We start from the raw sequence: 15,418 nt of genomic DNA, 5'->3' as shown, positions 1-15,418 counted from the left end.
CACCTGTAATCCTAACTACTCAGGAGGCTGAGATCTGAGGATCATGGTTTGAAGACAGCTCGGGCAGAAAAGTTCCTGTGAGACCCTTATCTCCAATTAACCACTCAAAAACTGGAAGGAGTGCTGTGGCTCAAGTGGTAGAGTGCTAGCCTTGAACACAAAGAGGCTCAGGGACGGCCCAGGCCCTAAGTTCAAGCCCCACAACTGGCAAAACAAAACAAAACCTTTGGGCCAATAGAGCAGCTATAGCAGATAAATGTCTGAAGGCTGATGGCCATAGTCTGGGTGCTGCTATTCAGAGACAAAGGGGTTGGGAACAAGAGAGACTTTTCCAGAATTGATGGATGCAAAAGGTCTTATGACTTAGCAGCTCCCAACATACCTGTGTGTCGGACAGCAAGGACAGGACTGGGAAAGGAGGTCGCACACCCTGCCCAGGGGGTGGCACTAGACACTGTGGGCTCTTTCCATGAGAGACCCATGCTACCCACCCCCGTGGGGACCCAGGGGGGCTGTTCCCCAGCACCCAGCCAGAGGTAGACATGCCCACAGGCTGCTGGCAGGGGCTGAGTTCTTCCACATGCAGGCTGGCAGATTCGGCAGCGGGCTGGGGGAGAGACCTCCAGGCTGGGCTGGAAGGGGCCTGGCTGTGCCTGTGCTGCGGCTGGGCCTCGGGCTTCTCCCTGGAGGCCAGCAGCCAGTGAGGGCTTTAGGCACACAGGACCTGCAACAGCTGTGCGGCTGCCGAGAAGGGGGAAGGGGCCTGGGGAGAAGGGAGCGAGGCCGACATCTGGGAGACAGTGGGACCCACTGTTGGGTGACACTGGGTGCAGTGACCAGGGCACGTGCCTGGCCCTCGGATGGAGGCTGTGGCAGGCGGGAGTGGGGGAAGGGCAGGGCGGCTCAGGTCTCACACGGGTGCAGGGCTCTTTTAGACAAGGAGTGGCTCTGTGGTGGACACGCAGGTGGGGAGGTTGAGGCACGGGTAGGGCAGGTGTCAAGGGCACAGGTGGGCACAAGAATCTGAGGTTCAGGCGAGGCTCAGGGAGTGTCCCCGGTTAGGACCCGCGTGAGCCTGGGCTTGGCACCGAGCGCGCTGTGAGTCGTGAGCGCAGCATGGCGGCCTTCAGCCCCCAGCACCTCAGCCCAGGGTGCCAAGCCCTGAGCCGCCCTGGCACCAACCACGGGGGAGCTTCCGTGGTGCGTGCGGGGCCATGGCTGCCACGCCATGTGGGTTGGCGGGAGAATGTGTCCAGAGTGAAAGCAAAGACCTGCTCCCTGGTACTCCCTGGAGGGAATGAGGGAGGGAAGGACTTAGTTCTAAGCACCCCTCCCAGGTCGCCTCCTGGCATGGGGAGAACAGAGGTCTCCCCTGCCAGCACCGCCAGAGACAGCCTGCGACAGTTTGTTGAGAAAGAACTGTCCAGATGAAAGCTGAGAGCAGGCATGCGCGGGGAGCCCAGGCCCCGTGCGTGGGGAGCCCAGGCCCCGTGCGTGGGGAGCCCAGGCCCCGTGCGCGCAGGCCTGCGAGAAGGAGAGGAGGAGGGAGGTGACCGGCGCGGCCGATGACAGGGACACGAGGCCGGGTGCAAATCAAGAAAGCTTTATATGATTCAAAGAAAAACGTTACATCACACAGAGGCATTTAAATAATGTCCTTTACATAAAACATAATCATGAAACATTTTAAATTTTATGACTACCGAAAAGGCTCAAAGTCAAGAAAGATGAAGCAAAACTGCTCAAGCAATAAAGTGCACGGGCCTGCCTCGCACAGCCCCCGACCCGGGCCCCGGCAGAGGGGGGTGGGGGAGGGAGGGGATGATGGGAACGGGATGGACAGACGGACGGCCACCAACCAGGGTTCTCAGATGGGACCTTACAAAACTGAAGTGTTCCAACTTACAATCGATCTTTCAACAGACAATGCGGAGGGGGGTGTCTCTTACAGAGGCATTTCTAAATCTAAACGGGAAATAGAAGCTTAAATTAAAACCATTCCAACGTATCTCTTCGGTAGAAAAGAAAGAGATACTGTTCAGAGAGCAAAGTGCTGTGCAACGAACACCAAATCCTCAAAAACTCCATTGCCCACCGGAGCTGCGGCCGAACACTGCCGCGTATCAGAGCCGACGCCATTTAGAACACAGACGGTCACAAGTGTTTCTGCTGGCTTAGGGCGGGGAGGGGGGAGGCGGGGCAAAGGGGCGCATGAGCTATGTTCTGTCCAGTTACATTGTGTGATTCTCTTGCATTGCACCTGCTTAGGTCAACAGGAACATTCAACTCCAAAGTCCAAAATGTGAAAATTTCCTAATACATACATACATACATACATACATACATATGTGTTGACAAGCAGTTGCTACAAAGGGCACTTAATGGGTATCAACTACATACCATGAATGAGCAGGTAAGGGTTACAAAGACCTGAACACAGAACCTAGTTTTACTTAATTATCCATACTTCCCCTTACCATCATTTCAATAAATTCAAGTGCCAATAACTAAAAGGCAGATATAAAATTAATATATAAAATGAATGCATACTGCGCAAAAAAAAAAAAAAAAAAAGAATTCCCAGGCTACGCAAATGACTGGTGGTGCGTTCCCTGTTTTGGTGTGCTTCTGTTGAACTTAGCTTTTCCCCAGCACCAGCGTCTGTGGCGGCGTGGACACGCGCAGCTGTGGCGCCTTTCTAGGTAGACTGAAGAAACCCTATTTTGGTAAGCTTGTTCCTTCTAACAAAATGAACTACAGGCCGTGAGGTGGCGTTACAGCGACAGGACACACCTTTCCTCTAGTTTTTCACACTTAATAAAGGAATCCACGTGTCGGCGCGCACCTCTCTTTAGATGACCTGAGCTTTGGTGAGATCAGGGACATAGGAGCACTTGCTTTTCTCTCAGCAGTCATTCTGCTCACACGGAAAGAAAACGGACAACTGTCAGCCCATCACTGCCCGGGCAGCCCTGTCTGAGTGTCTCCGGCAGCCGCTCCCTTGCTCTATGTGGGTCATGCGGGCCCTGCCCAGGCCCTGCCACAGCTGGCCAGCGACCCGACTCTCCGGCACCCCTCAAGCACTGCACCATGGACACAGGTGATGAGTCCTAGCCAGCTGGGAATGTCTGTTCCTTGGGCTGCAGGACTGATGGCATGGGATTCTCTAGAAGCTACTATGCTAGTCAGTTGACTAGGAAATGTATTTTTCCCTTTTAAGAGACCCTCACTCACCAGTTATGATTCCAGAAACCTCTGAGGTCTAAAAGAGCTTTTTAGACCTCAGAACTTCTGAACAATGCACCAAGCTTCCTAAAAGTGGGGTCATTATTCAACGTTGTTACTAAACACAGGAAAAAAAAGGCTGTAAATCATCTTATCTAGAAACTGGTGACTGGAGCACCGACAATATAAATATTTTTATAAAAAAGTATAAAAATTAGTACCCTGTCTCATTTCTACAAAACATGAATAGAAAGGTTGGGAATAATCCAGAATTTGTAAACTTTATTGCCGAAATGTTTGCTTGAGTGCTGGTGATTCAGACGGTCAAATTTTCTTCCATTTCCTCTAAAACACAAAACCAAACAAAACCCTTCTGCAACCACAAAAGACACAGGCCCTGGCCAGAAAAGCAAGCCAGCGCAGTCCCCGCGCCGGCCGGGCTGGCGGTGGGTCCGGTGCTGCCTCTCAGGCGGAGGCTGGCAGGGGCGGCGGGGGGCTCCCGGGGCCCTCTGCCGAGGCAATCCTGCTCAGCTTGCCCACCTCCGCCTGCCAGCCCGGGATCTTCTTGGTGGTCATGTGGCGCCGGGCGTGCTTGGTCAGGTGGTCGCTGCGCATGAAGCGCCGGTCGCAGACGGGGCACACGAACTTCTTCTCCCCCGTGTGCGTTCTGCGGTGGCGGGACAACTCATCTGAGCGCGCAAACTTTTTGTCGCAGCCGTCCCAGCTGCAGGTGAAGGGCTTCTCTCCTGTGGACAGGCAAGTGCACACGTGACCTTTGCCGGACTCTCAAAAGGGGAGGAGCGCTCTGTGACCCCACCACCGGGTGCCGCAGAAGGCAGGAGCCCTCCAAAAGACATTTTTTCCAATCACACCTAAGGGTAACGCGCTAGGCCTCATGATGGCAAAGTTCAAGCCTAGATCTCCCTCAAAACTGTATTTGAAAACATTCTGTGTGTACATGCATACATAGACACGCATGTGTAAGTATAGGTGTGTGTACACATACATAGGTGGTCCTCCTACACAGACGAGGCTGGCACTCCTGCTGAGTCCCAAGTGCTAGGATTACAGGTGTGTGCCTCCTCACCCAGCTTTGAAAATGTATTTTAAACTTGTGTGTGTGTTATGTGGGCGCACATGCGCATGTGCAGTCCTGGGGACTAAACCCAGGACCGGGCCTGCCCTTCCTAGGCAAGCACTCTTCAGCTGAAGATTCAACTGAATCCTTCAAAATAGACTTTAAAATATGAAAAATAAGTTTCACTATAGCTTGGGGCAGGAGGAAGATTTCCCTCCTCCTCCTCTTCGACGTGGACTTGCTCTGTAGCCCATTTTGGCCAGAAACACCATTCTCCTGTGTTCCTCTGGGGAGGAGGATCCCTCTTGCTTTGGTTAGCACTGGGGTTTGAGCTCAGAGCCTGTGTCTGCAGGCGGGCGCTGCCGCCGCGCCACGCCGCCAGCCTCTTGCTCTGTCTTTTGGGTAGGGTCATGGAAGCTGCCTGCTGCTTGACCACCATCCTTCCACTCGCCACTGCAGGTTGGCTGGAACGATGGATGCTCACTCCCACATGCAGCTTACCGGGATCTTGCTACCAGACTGCCTAACTGTACTCTCCGACCTCCACCTCTTCTGAGCAGCTCGACTACAGGCGGGAACCGCTAAGACTGACTGGGGAAAAGAGAGTTGCACATTCCTTCTAAGGTCACCTTGGGTTTAGTCGTGTCCCCCTTCCCCGCCCCGCCCCCCATCTTGGAGCCACAGTTCACTTCTGGCTTTTATGGTGATTAATTGGAGGTAAGAGTCTGATGAACTTTGCTGCCCAGGCTGGCTTTGAACCATGATTCTCAGAACTCCAGCTTCCAATCTCGAGTAGCTAGGATTACAGGCAGGAGCCATTAGTGCCTGGCTGTCCCAGAACTTTTGTGCGTAAGGCTAGCACTCTAACTTGAGCTATAGCTTCACTTCCAGCTTTTCTGGGTGATTAACTGGAGATAGTCTCATGGGCTTTCCTGCTGACTAAACTGTGACCCTCAGACCTCAGCTTCCTGAGCAGCTAGGATTATAGGCGTGAGCTACTAGCGCCTGGCTCCTCCTAGGCTTATTATTTTTTTTTTCTGCCAGTCCTGGGACTTGAACTCAGGGTCTGGGCACTGTCTGTCTCTGAGCTTCTTTTGCTCAAGGCTAGCACTCTACCACTTGAACCATAGCACCACTTTCGGCTTTTTCTGCTTACGTGATGCTGAGGAATCGAACCCAGGGCGTCATGCACGCAAGGCGAGCACTCTACCACTGAGCCACCTTCCCAGACTCATCTCCGTATTTCTTATTAAACCTTAGTTTCAACATGGCAAGGTTAGTACTGTATTCAAATAGACACCTTTCTATTAAAAGCTGCAAGGATCTAGCATTCAATCAAAACTTCACAGTTCCTGGCAGGCCTCCCTGTCCCAGCGGGTGCTGGGCTCTGATGGGTGAGACCTCAGGCAGGCAGCCCGCCTCAGTGGGAGGAAGGCACAGGGACATGCACGGCGCTCTGCACCCTGGGGCCTTCCCCACCACACCGGGGCACACCCGCACCACCCGCACCATGGCTACAATTATGCAGCTTTGCAGCTTTGTGTGCGTGTGAACTTCATCTAGCAGGTAGTGAGTAAATGGTTTTAAGTGAATGAGTACTGAAGAGACACAAACATGCTTTTTGGTTGGATTAATAAGCAAACACCCTTATAGATAGACAGGCCTTAAATTCCATGGATTTCAAACACCCCACAGTAGGTGCAAGCTTGTGGAAGCAGAGGCGTGGCTCAAGTGGTAGTCAGTCACGAATGGAAAAAGCTGAGCGAGCACGAGGCTCTGAGCTCAAGCCCAGGATGGGCCCACACCAAAAAAAGCATGGTTTGAATATGTCCCTCAAGTTTCCACGCTGGGAACCTAACCCCAAGTCCAAAGCCAGTGGCATTCGCAAGGTGGGCCCTGTGGTGGGTGGCCGTGGATTCACACAGGCCCCGGAGGGGAGGAGTTACAAGAGCATGCGCTCTGGCATGCTGAACCTCCGTGAGGCCTTCCCAGCCTCCAGAGGTTCTGGAAGCTTGTGCTCCCCAGCCCTCTCTTCTTTGCTAATCTCCTGTCTGTGGTATTGTTAAAGCAGCAGGCGACAGACTCAGGCAGTCACCTTCCCGCAGCCGGTCCTGTCCCCACCATTGCGGACAGCATGCTCAACGTCCAGGCCTGGCAACCCGACAGGCACTGACACAATTCCCCATCTCGTTTTCAACGCACCGGAAATGACTATCGATTCCCTCCACCTTATTCTACTTTTCACTTTAAAAAAAATATTTTTAGCGGGGTGCCGGTGGTTCATGCCTGTAATCCTAGCTATCAGGAGGTTGAGATCTGAGGATCGCAGTTCAAAGCCAGCCCGGGCAGGAAAGCCTGTGAGACTCTTTTTTTTTTTTTTTGGTCCGGTCGTGGGGCCTGAACTCTGGGCCTGAGCGCTGTCCCTCAGCTCTTCAGCTCAAGGCTAGCTCTCTACCACTTGAGCCACAGTGCCACTTCCGGCTTTTTTCTTTTTTTGCTTATATGGTGCTGAGGAATCGAACCCAGAGCCTCAGTCATGCAAGGCAAGCATTCTACCTCTGAGCCATCTTCCCAGCCCCAGCCTGTGAGACTCTTATGTCCAATAAACCACTAGAAAACTGAAAGTCGCACTGTGGCTCAAGTGGTAGAGCGCTCGCCTGAGTGGAAGAGCTGAGCTGAGGGACAGCGCCCAGGCCCAGAGTTCAAGCCCCATGACTGACCAAAAAAAAAAAAGTTCTTTGTGTGCCGATCCTGGAGCTTGACCGCAGGCAGGCCCTGGGTGCTGGCCCTGAGCTGCTTTGCTCAAGATGAGCCTTCTAGTCTTGGTCTGGGAAGGTGGTTCAGTGCTTAGAGTGCTTGCCTTGCATGCATGAGGCCCTCAGTTCAATTCCTCAGCACCACATAAGCAGAAAAAGCCAGAAGTGGGGCTGGGGCTCAAGTGGTAGAGCGCTAGCCTTGAGCTGAAGAGCTGAGGGACAGGGCCCAGGCCGAGTTCAGGCCCCACCACTCAAGGCACAGCTCCAGTTCTGGATTTTTGGTGATTAACTGGAGATTAAGAGTCTCATGGAGGGGCTGAGAAGGTGGCTCAGTGGTAAAGTGTTTGCCTTGCATGCATGAGGCCCTGGGTTCGATTCCTCAGTACCACATAGCAGAAAAAGCTGGAAGTGGCGCTGTGGCTCAAGTGGTAGAGCACTAGCCTTGAGCTGAAGAGCTGAGGGACAGTGCCCAGGCCCAGAGTTCAGACCCCACAACTGGCAAAAAACAAAACAAAACAAACAAAAAAAAAAAAGAGTCTCATGGACTTTCCTGCCTTCGCTGGCTTCCAACCTCGATCCTCAGCTCTCAGCCTCCTGAGTAGCTAGGATTACAGGCGTGAGCCACCAGCGCCTGGCTGAAGGGATCTTCTTATCCAAGTGAATTTGCCCAAAGCTTCTATTTCTCCTAAAAACGCCAATGAAAGGTCTACAATATGGCACAGAAGGGGTTCTTCGGAACCCTTTGTTACTTAAATTGAGCTTGGAAAGCAGGAAGGAGCTTGCTTAGACTGCCATGGCTTTTGCTGGTCTGTTGGCAGTTCTGCCAGGAGAGATGGAACCGACCACAAAACTCATCTCATCACCTCCACAAATCTGGAAGTGCTGCTGCCATGTGCAGAGCACCCAGACAGACTCAGCAGACAGCAGAGCGTCCCACACCAGCAAGCCAATGACAACAGAGCAGGTCGATTCCTAGAAGCACCCCTTCATTCTACAACACCCCCCCTGCTAAGGGCCAACCCACTTACTAGTGTCAGGCATGAGCAATGTACATCCGGTGTGATTAGACCAGTCCATAAGTAACAAACAAAGGGAGATGGTGAGACACCATGAACCACCAGGATCAAAAAAGAGAGGCCAAGAAGCGATGAGACCGTTGGAAGGCCTCCACCAGCTGCTCGCGGCCCAGGGCTGAGGGAGAAGAGTGGAAATAGGGAACTAAACTGAGAGCATCACAGAAGGCTGGATCTGCTCTGCAAAGAGGCAGGTGTAGGGGCTCATTCCTAAGCCAATATGTACTCCACAGCATGAAGGAACAGTAGAGTTCCTTCTGGAATGTCTGAACTCTAGACAGCATTCCATTCTGTGAGCAGGGGCCGCCACGGTCAGAGGGAACTGTGCCCCTCGGAGCCAGTCCACCTCAACAGGATTTTCAAATGCAGCAGAGCAGTTACTCCTGCTCCTCAGCCTTCCCTGTATCAGAGCGCATGAGGCGGACATTCTGGGGAAGAGGGCTCCATGGTAGGGGAGTTTCAGAACATACAGGCTGGGCACCATGGTTCAGGCCTAGAATCCTAGCTAATGACAATGTAAATCTCTTGGTCACATGGGTCTGATTTCCAGTGCCTGTGGCTAGCGGCTCCCGCTATGGACAGAACCTTCCCATCTCTGCAGAAAAACCCACTGGACAGAATTGACTGGACAAGCAAGAGACTACTTGGTCACTGTGGTGTGACTTTTTGTTTTCGTTGGGCTTGAACTCAGGGCCTGGGCGCTGTCCCTGAGTTTTTTCGCTCAGGGCTAGTGCTCTACTACTTGAGCCACAGCTCTACCCAGTTTCCTGGTGGGTAGTTGGAGATAAAGAGCCTCATGGACTTCCTCACAGACACGAGCCACTAGCACCTGCCTGTGACTTCTTTTAAATATTCTCTAAAGCGACACACCCATATTTTTCAGCTATTCTAGCATGAATTTTGGCCAGCTGGACTTTCTCCCAAACCACTGGTATACTTAATGTCAACGCACCTTTTCTAAAATGCACCGTGGAGAAGGGAGCACTGTCAGTCCTGCTAAAAGCTGTCTGAGGGTCAGGGGAGGGCCCTGGAACTGATGCGTCCACTAATCACAATCCAAATCATGACAAGCATGTGAGGTTTTTTGTTTTTGGTGTCAGTCCTGGGGCTCAAAGTCAGTTCCTGAGATATTTTGCTCTGAGACTAGTGCTCTACCACTTGAGCCAAAGCTCCACTCCTGCCTTTTTGTGATTAGCTAGAGATAAGGGTCTCACAGACTTTTCTCCCTGGACTGAACTGCGATCCTCAGATCTCAGCCTCCTGAGCATTTAGAATAATAAGTGTGAGCCACCAGCACCCGGCTATGAGCATGTTATATCCCCCTTTCCCTCCTCCAGTGGTCCCCTGCCTCCCTCCCCTCAAGGGAGGCGTTCTAGAGAATCCACCGTCACCGCCCTGCGCCAGTACTCACCCGTGTGTGTGCGAAGATGAGCCTTGAGGTGGGAGCTTTTGAAGTAGGTCTTCCGGCAGCCAGGAAAGCTGCAGATGTAGTTCCTCCTTCGGGAAAAGTCTACCTGAGGGGCACAGTTTGGGCTAGAGGCAATGAACACCGGGGCAGGGGCCAGGGGCAGCAACTTGGTGTTGCCAATAGCCACGACGCTGGACGGGCAGGCGGCAGGCTGGGGAAAGGCGCCCTGTGGCAGCACCAGCATCACACTTCCCTGAGGCACAGGCGGGCCCACGAGCACCTGCGGAGGCGCCGGCGTGGCCTGGGGTAGGATGGGCTTGACAGTCCCCGAGGACGGCAGGAGAGGCGGCTTCAGGATAGCTGACAGCACGGTGCTCGCTCCGGACATGGGGATCATTTGGCAAAGGACAGGGGGGCTGGCCACAGGGATGGAAACCACAGGGGTGCTTTTCCTTGGCAAGTCATTTTCAACTTTCTTTGGTGAGCAGGCCTGCGCTGCCGCGGGCCACCTGGCCTGCTGGCCTTGGGAGGCGGGCAGCAGACCTTCCAATGAGTGCAAGTGAGGCTGACAGGAAAGGAAGTTACTGGTGAGGACATCTGCTGCCAGGTGTGCATCCGCCAAAGCCTCAGGACGCCCAGCGCGTCCCGCAGACCGCGCCGCTCCTTCTCTGCCCGTGGCTGGCCGCTGCTCGTGAGCCTGGGTGGCGGGAAAGCAGGCCGGGGCGGGATTCAGCCCAGTGTGACCGGTCACGCCCATGGCCATAGCCCTGCACAGCAGGCTGGGGGCAGGCTCCAGGGAGCCCTTCTCCTCGCTCCTGCTGAGCACCGACATCCCCGCTGGGGAGGGCGCTTTGGAATCCGTTACTTGGGAGGGTGCAGGCGTCCCTGTGGATGGCTCCATGAGCTCCGGGCTCTGCGGAGGAGTTATGCACTTAAAAGCAGAAAAAAAGTACTATGTGAAAGACTGTTTTGCTTTATACATACATACATATACACATACATACATGTGTGTGCGTGTGTGTACATGCGCACACACACATGCCAGTTTTGGGGCTTGAATTTAGGGCTTGCGTTCTGACCCTGAGCTTTTTTGCTCAAGGCCAGCACCTATTATTTGAGCCACAGCCCCACTTCTGGCTTTTTAGTAGTTAACTGGAGATAAAAGTCTCATGGACTTTCCTGCCCAGGCTGGCTTTGAACCCCCAATCTTCAGATTTCAGCCTCTTGAGTAGCTTGGACTACAGCATGAGCCACCAGTTGTCCAGGTTGGTTATATTATTTCTTAATACTATGTCATCTTCCAAATTTACTAACAGCTCTTATTTTTACCTGAACTTTTGCGTTGGCTTTTTACCAGTGCTGGGTAGCAATCCCAGGATACTTTGGTTAAACTTCAAATGGAACTTCTTCGGTCACATTGCCCTGAATGCCTTAAAAAAAGGATGTGGCTAGCAGCTGCGGCTGGGTCAGGACTCTAATCTGAGCTACTCAGGAGGCTGAGATCTGAGGATTGAGGTTCAAAGCCAGATGAGGTAAGAAAGTCCAGCATAAAGCCAGAAGCGGAGCTGTGACTCAGGTAGTAGAGCACTAACCCAGATCCTGAGCTCAAGTGCCAGGACAGGCAGACACACAGAAAGTATGCATCTAGAGAACCATTCAACACCCCAGCAGGTCTCCCGGCTGCAAGAGGCAGGCTTCTCCCATCATGGAACCCCTCCTTTCCTCCAAGCAACACTGGTGCTCTGTGGGAGGGAGTGATAAGCCCCTCCAGGCCCTGCATGGCTACTGAAAAGAGTAATTCCAGCATCAAGACTACACAAAAGCAAATCCATCCTTCCAAACTAGCGCTTTCCACAATACTTTCAGATTCTCAAAATGTTGAGTGGCTTGAACCCACCGTCTCTGTACTGCTCCCCAATAATTCCAAATCCTCTCCAGCTACTCCATGGAAGGACCGATTCTGAGGACTCTGGCAACCCATAGCCAGGCCAAAGCTCACAAGCCTTTGCCCTCTCCAAACCTGCGCTTCTGCAGTGGCAGCTTCCTGCCTGAGCCCTCCCATCTGTTTTGTTAGTAATGTATAGGTCTCAACTTCACTCTAACATGCTAGTTTCTCTAGGCTATCTCTTACATGTAGTACATTACAAGTTAAAATTAAAAGACAGTCACTTCTGCACCTAAATCACACATAAAATCCATTTTCCTAGCAGGCAGAGATACCAGTTTTGGCAAGCAAGACAAGCCAAGGCCCAGCTTTTCTCATCTCTCTCCCTCTCCCCCCCCACCCCCGCCCCGCCGCCCCCAACATGGACCCTGAGCTGGGTCACTTGGAAAATCTAAGACCCCACCTCAAGTCTCCCTAGCAAGGTAAGTTTCACTTTCCCACATCCATCCTCCATCAGCAGGTTTCATCAGATGCACGCGGCCATGCAGCTACTGCAGTTAGGGTCAAGCAACATTTGCAAGAGAGGAAGGGTTTTACCCTTTTGCATCCACAGAGGAGGACAGGCTAGCACCCCAGTGAATCTTTCCACAGTTTCTTTTTTCCCCCCTGGTCCTGGGCTTGAACTCAGGGCCCGGGTGCTGTCCCTAAGCCTCTTTATGCTCTAGGCTAGTGCTTTAACACTTGGGCCACAGCGCCACTTCTGGCTTTTTGAGTAGTTTATTGGAGGTGTCTCCTGGGGACTTTTCTGTCTGGGCTGGCTTCATGATCCTCAGAGCTAAGTCCCCTGAGTAGCTAGGAGTATAGGAGTGAGCCACCAGCGCCCAGCTGCCCCCCAAGTTCTTCAACACATTTATTGAAGTCACTCTAGGAAGCTCACGAAGTGTGCCCCGCCCCACCACCCACACACACTTACCAGAGTTGAAAAAGAGTGGAAGTCCTTTGGCAGCTCAGGTACAGTGGCATCCATCAGCACGCTGTTGCTGACATCCCCAGAGTCGGAGATAGGTGTGAGGGGTCTCATCTTTAACAGGTCACCTTTCTGGACTCTCTGACCCCAGGAGCTCATGCAAACAAGAGCCTCGACAGCTTCAATGTCTGTCTGCTCCAAGATGCTGCATGTGGACCTCTCGCTGTCGTGCCGCTTCCGCTCCAGGATTGACTCACAGATGCCCATGATAGCAACCTGAAGGCAACACAACACAGTGACCTCTCAGTGCAGGAGAGAAACCGGGAAGGAATACTCACAGGCACGGCTGAGCGCACCAGCAGCCTCCACTACTCGAGTGACACACATGCACCACTACGGAGCAGAGAGCTGTGTTCTAGTATAAACCTACAGTGGTACATTCATGGCAGCTTTGCTTTGATTGGACTTGGATGGAGCTGATCAAGGGTGGCCCATGCCTGTGACCCTACCTACTCAGGAGGCCGAGACCTGAGGATCAGTCAAAGCCAGGGCAGGCACAGAAGTCTGTGAGACTTTTATCTCCAATTAACCAGCAAAAAGCCAGAAGTGGAAGTGTGCTCAAGTTTAGAACACCAGCCTTGAAAGAAAAAAACAACAGGAGAGTACAGGGCCCTCGATTCAAGCTTTAATACTACGAGTGAGCACAAACATACATAAACAAAGACTGAACTTGGTTAGGAAGTGGTTTGCACTGATTCAGATTCTTTTTTTCTTTCCTTTTGTGTGTGTGTGTGTGCGCGCGCGTGCGCGCCAATATTAGGATTTGAACTCAGAGCCTAGGTGCCATCCCTTAGCTTTTCCTGTTCAAGGATGACATTCTACCACTTGAGTCATAGCTCCATTTTTAGCTTATGGTTAACTGAGATAAAGGTCTCACAAACTTTTATCTGGCTGGGCTGACTTTGAATCTTAATCCTAAAATCTCAGCCTCCTGAGTAACTAGAATTAAACACAGGCAACCAACACCTGGTTAAAACTAGGACTCTTAAAGACTAAGTTTTTTTCTTGCGTAAATGATACTTAAGACTATGTCCAGGGTATATTAAGCTAAAAAGGCTAGCAGGAAGGTGTGTCACCGGGAAGATGAAGGGAAGAGGAGGCAAAATCTGCTGGTGTGAGAGGCACTCGGATGAAGTTGAGTTGGCAAAGTCATCAAAGCAGTATCTCTGCAGTAGTGATCAAAGTAGTCTCTCTACCACTTGAGCCACAACAACTCCACCTCCAGCTTTTCTGGGTCATTAACTGGAGGTAAGAGTCTCCTGCACTTTCCTGCCTGGGCTGGCTTTGAACCATGATCCTCAGATTTCAGCCTCCTCGTGTGAGCCTCCGGTGCCCGGCTCGCAGAAGCATTTTTAAAGATGGCAGCACTCACCCGTATCCCCAAGCTCAATCTCCCAGGGACGGAGGGGACTAGCTCTCCGGGCTCCAACGCAAGTAATGCTGTTTCCTCAGCAAATTCAGAACCGTGCAGTCAGGGTCACGGCTGGCAGCAGGAGGTCGGGGGGCATCCTCCCGCCTCGCCTGCCCCTGCCCCGAGTGGGGAGGTGGGGCAGCGCTCTGCCACCCTGCTTCCCGGTGGGTGGGCAGCGGTAAGCTACCTCTGCAACTCCCCCCAGCAGGGTGCCACAAAACCAGCCCTGAGGTCAAAGACGGCCCTCCCGGCAGGTGGAAGCGGTCTCGCCATCACCTCGCGCCTCGGCATCGCCCGATCCCAGTCGGGCCCACAGGGCAGCGCCCAGAACCCAACAGGTAGAGCCCCGCCCTCGGCGGGCAGCGTTCCCGCCAGGCGCCGCGGCCCCGCCCCGCCCGGCCCCGCCCCCCTCGTGGCGCGTTCCCGCCAGCCGCGCCCCCCCAACGGCCGCCTGCCACACAGGGCCCGGGTGACGTCATGGCTGGAAATAACCCCGCGCCGGGAGGGGCGGCCGCGGGCCTGGAGACAAAGCTGAGCGGCGGCGGCGCGGGGCACGCCCCCTCCGGGCCGGCCCAGCCCGGCCGACCCCGCGCCGCCGCCGCCCCGCCCCGCCCCGCCGCAGAACCCGCCGGGGCCGCCGCGGCGAGGGCCCGCGCACTCCCCCCCCCGCCGCCCAGCGCGCGCGCTCCGGCCCCGCACCGCCGCACGTCCGCAACCTCGCCCCTAACTCAGACCCCAGTCCACGCCCGCCACTCACCGCGCGCGCGTCGCCCGGGCCCGCAGATCCTGGCGCGTGCATGATGCCGGCGGCCTGGAGGCGACAAAGCCCCGAGTGTTAGCTCGGCGCGCGGCGGCAGCCGCACGGGCACGCGGGCTGCGCGGCGACCGGAGCTCTAGCGGCCGGCGTGCGCCTCCGCCCGCCCGCGCGGCTCAGCCCCGGCGCGGCCCTCGCGGCGCGGGGGGCGGGACGCCGCGGAGGGAGCGGCCGGGGGCGGGGCGCGCGGGCAAACCAAAATACACCGCGCCCTGGAGGGGGCGGGCCTGCCGCCCCCAGCCAATCCGCGCTCGGCTCGATCGCGGCCGGCCAATGGGCGCTGAGGAGGGCCGCGTGATCGGAGCCTGGCCGCGGCGTGATCAGGCCGAGCGAGAGGCGGCACGTGTTTTGGTCGGGGGCAGGGGGCGGGGCCTGAGGCCTGGAAAGTAGGGGAAAGGTCCCGGCGGCGGCGCGGCGGCGGCGGGGAAGTCCCTGCCGGGCCGGCGCGCCGGGGACACGGGCGGCGCGGACCCGGGCCGCCTGCAGCCCGCGGAGTTGCGCCGGGTCCGGCAGAGGAGGCCGACCCGGAGGGCTCAGTTCTGCCGTAGGAACGCGTCCCGTTCCCGTTCCTGCAGATCCGGAACCCGGTACCCCCGCACCAGGCGTCTCCGGGCGGCCCGGGAAGCCGAGGGGTATCGGAAGTGTCCCGGTTGTTCCCAGGGCAGGTGGTCAGTCTCTGGCTCGGGTGACCGACAGCTGGCCTCTGTACTAATAATGTGCACACCTCAGGACATGCGATGC

The 15,418-nt window shown here is 54.8% G+C and overlaps 1 protein-coding gene across 1 annotated transcript; it reads right to left on the bottom strand.

Moving 5' to 3' along the window:
• Positions 1 to 1,594: 1,594 nt before the first annotated feature.
• Klf11 (KLF transcription factor 11) lies at positions 1,595 to 14,776 on the bottom strand. Its single transcript, XM_070015252.1, has 4 exons — positions 14,621 to 14,776; positions 12,399 to 12,668; positions 9,544 to 10,471; positions 1,595 to 3,971 (listed from the first exon to the last, which is right to left on the bottom strand). Exons 1-4 carry the CDS (start codon positions 14,660 to 14,662, stop codon positions 3,691 to 3,693), a joined length of 1,521 nt encoding a protein of 506 aa, XP_069871353.1. The 5' UTR covers positions 14,663 to 14,776; the 3' UTR covers positions 1,595 to 3,690.
• Between the last annotated feature and the right edge of the window lie 642 nt (positions 14,777 to 15,418).

Source organism: Dipodomys merriami, unplaced genomic scaffold, assembly GCF_024711535.1.
Source record: "Dipodomys merriami isolate MVZ:Mamm:240054 unplaced genomic scaffold, mDipMer1.0.p SCAF_110, whole genome shotgun sequence".
NCBI lineage: Eukaryota > Metazoa > Chordata > Mammalia > Rodentia > Heteromyidae > Dipodomys > Dipodomys merriami.
Note: the sequence above shows the minus strand (reverse complement) of the source record. Positions and strands in the feature narration are given on the sequence as shown.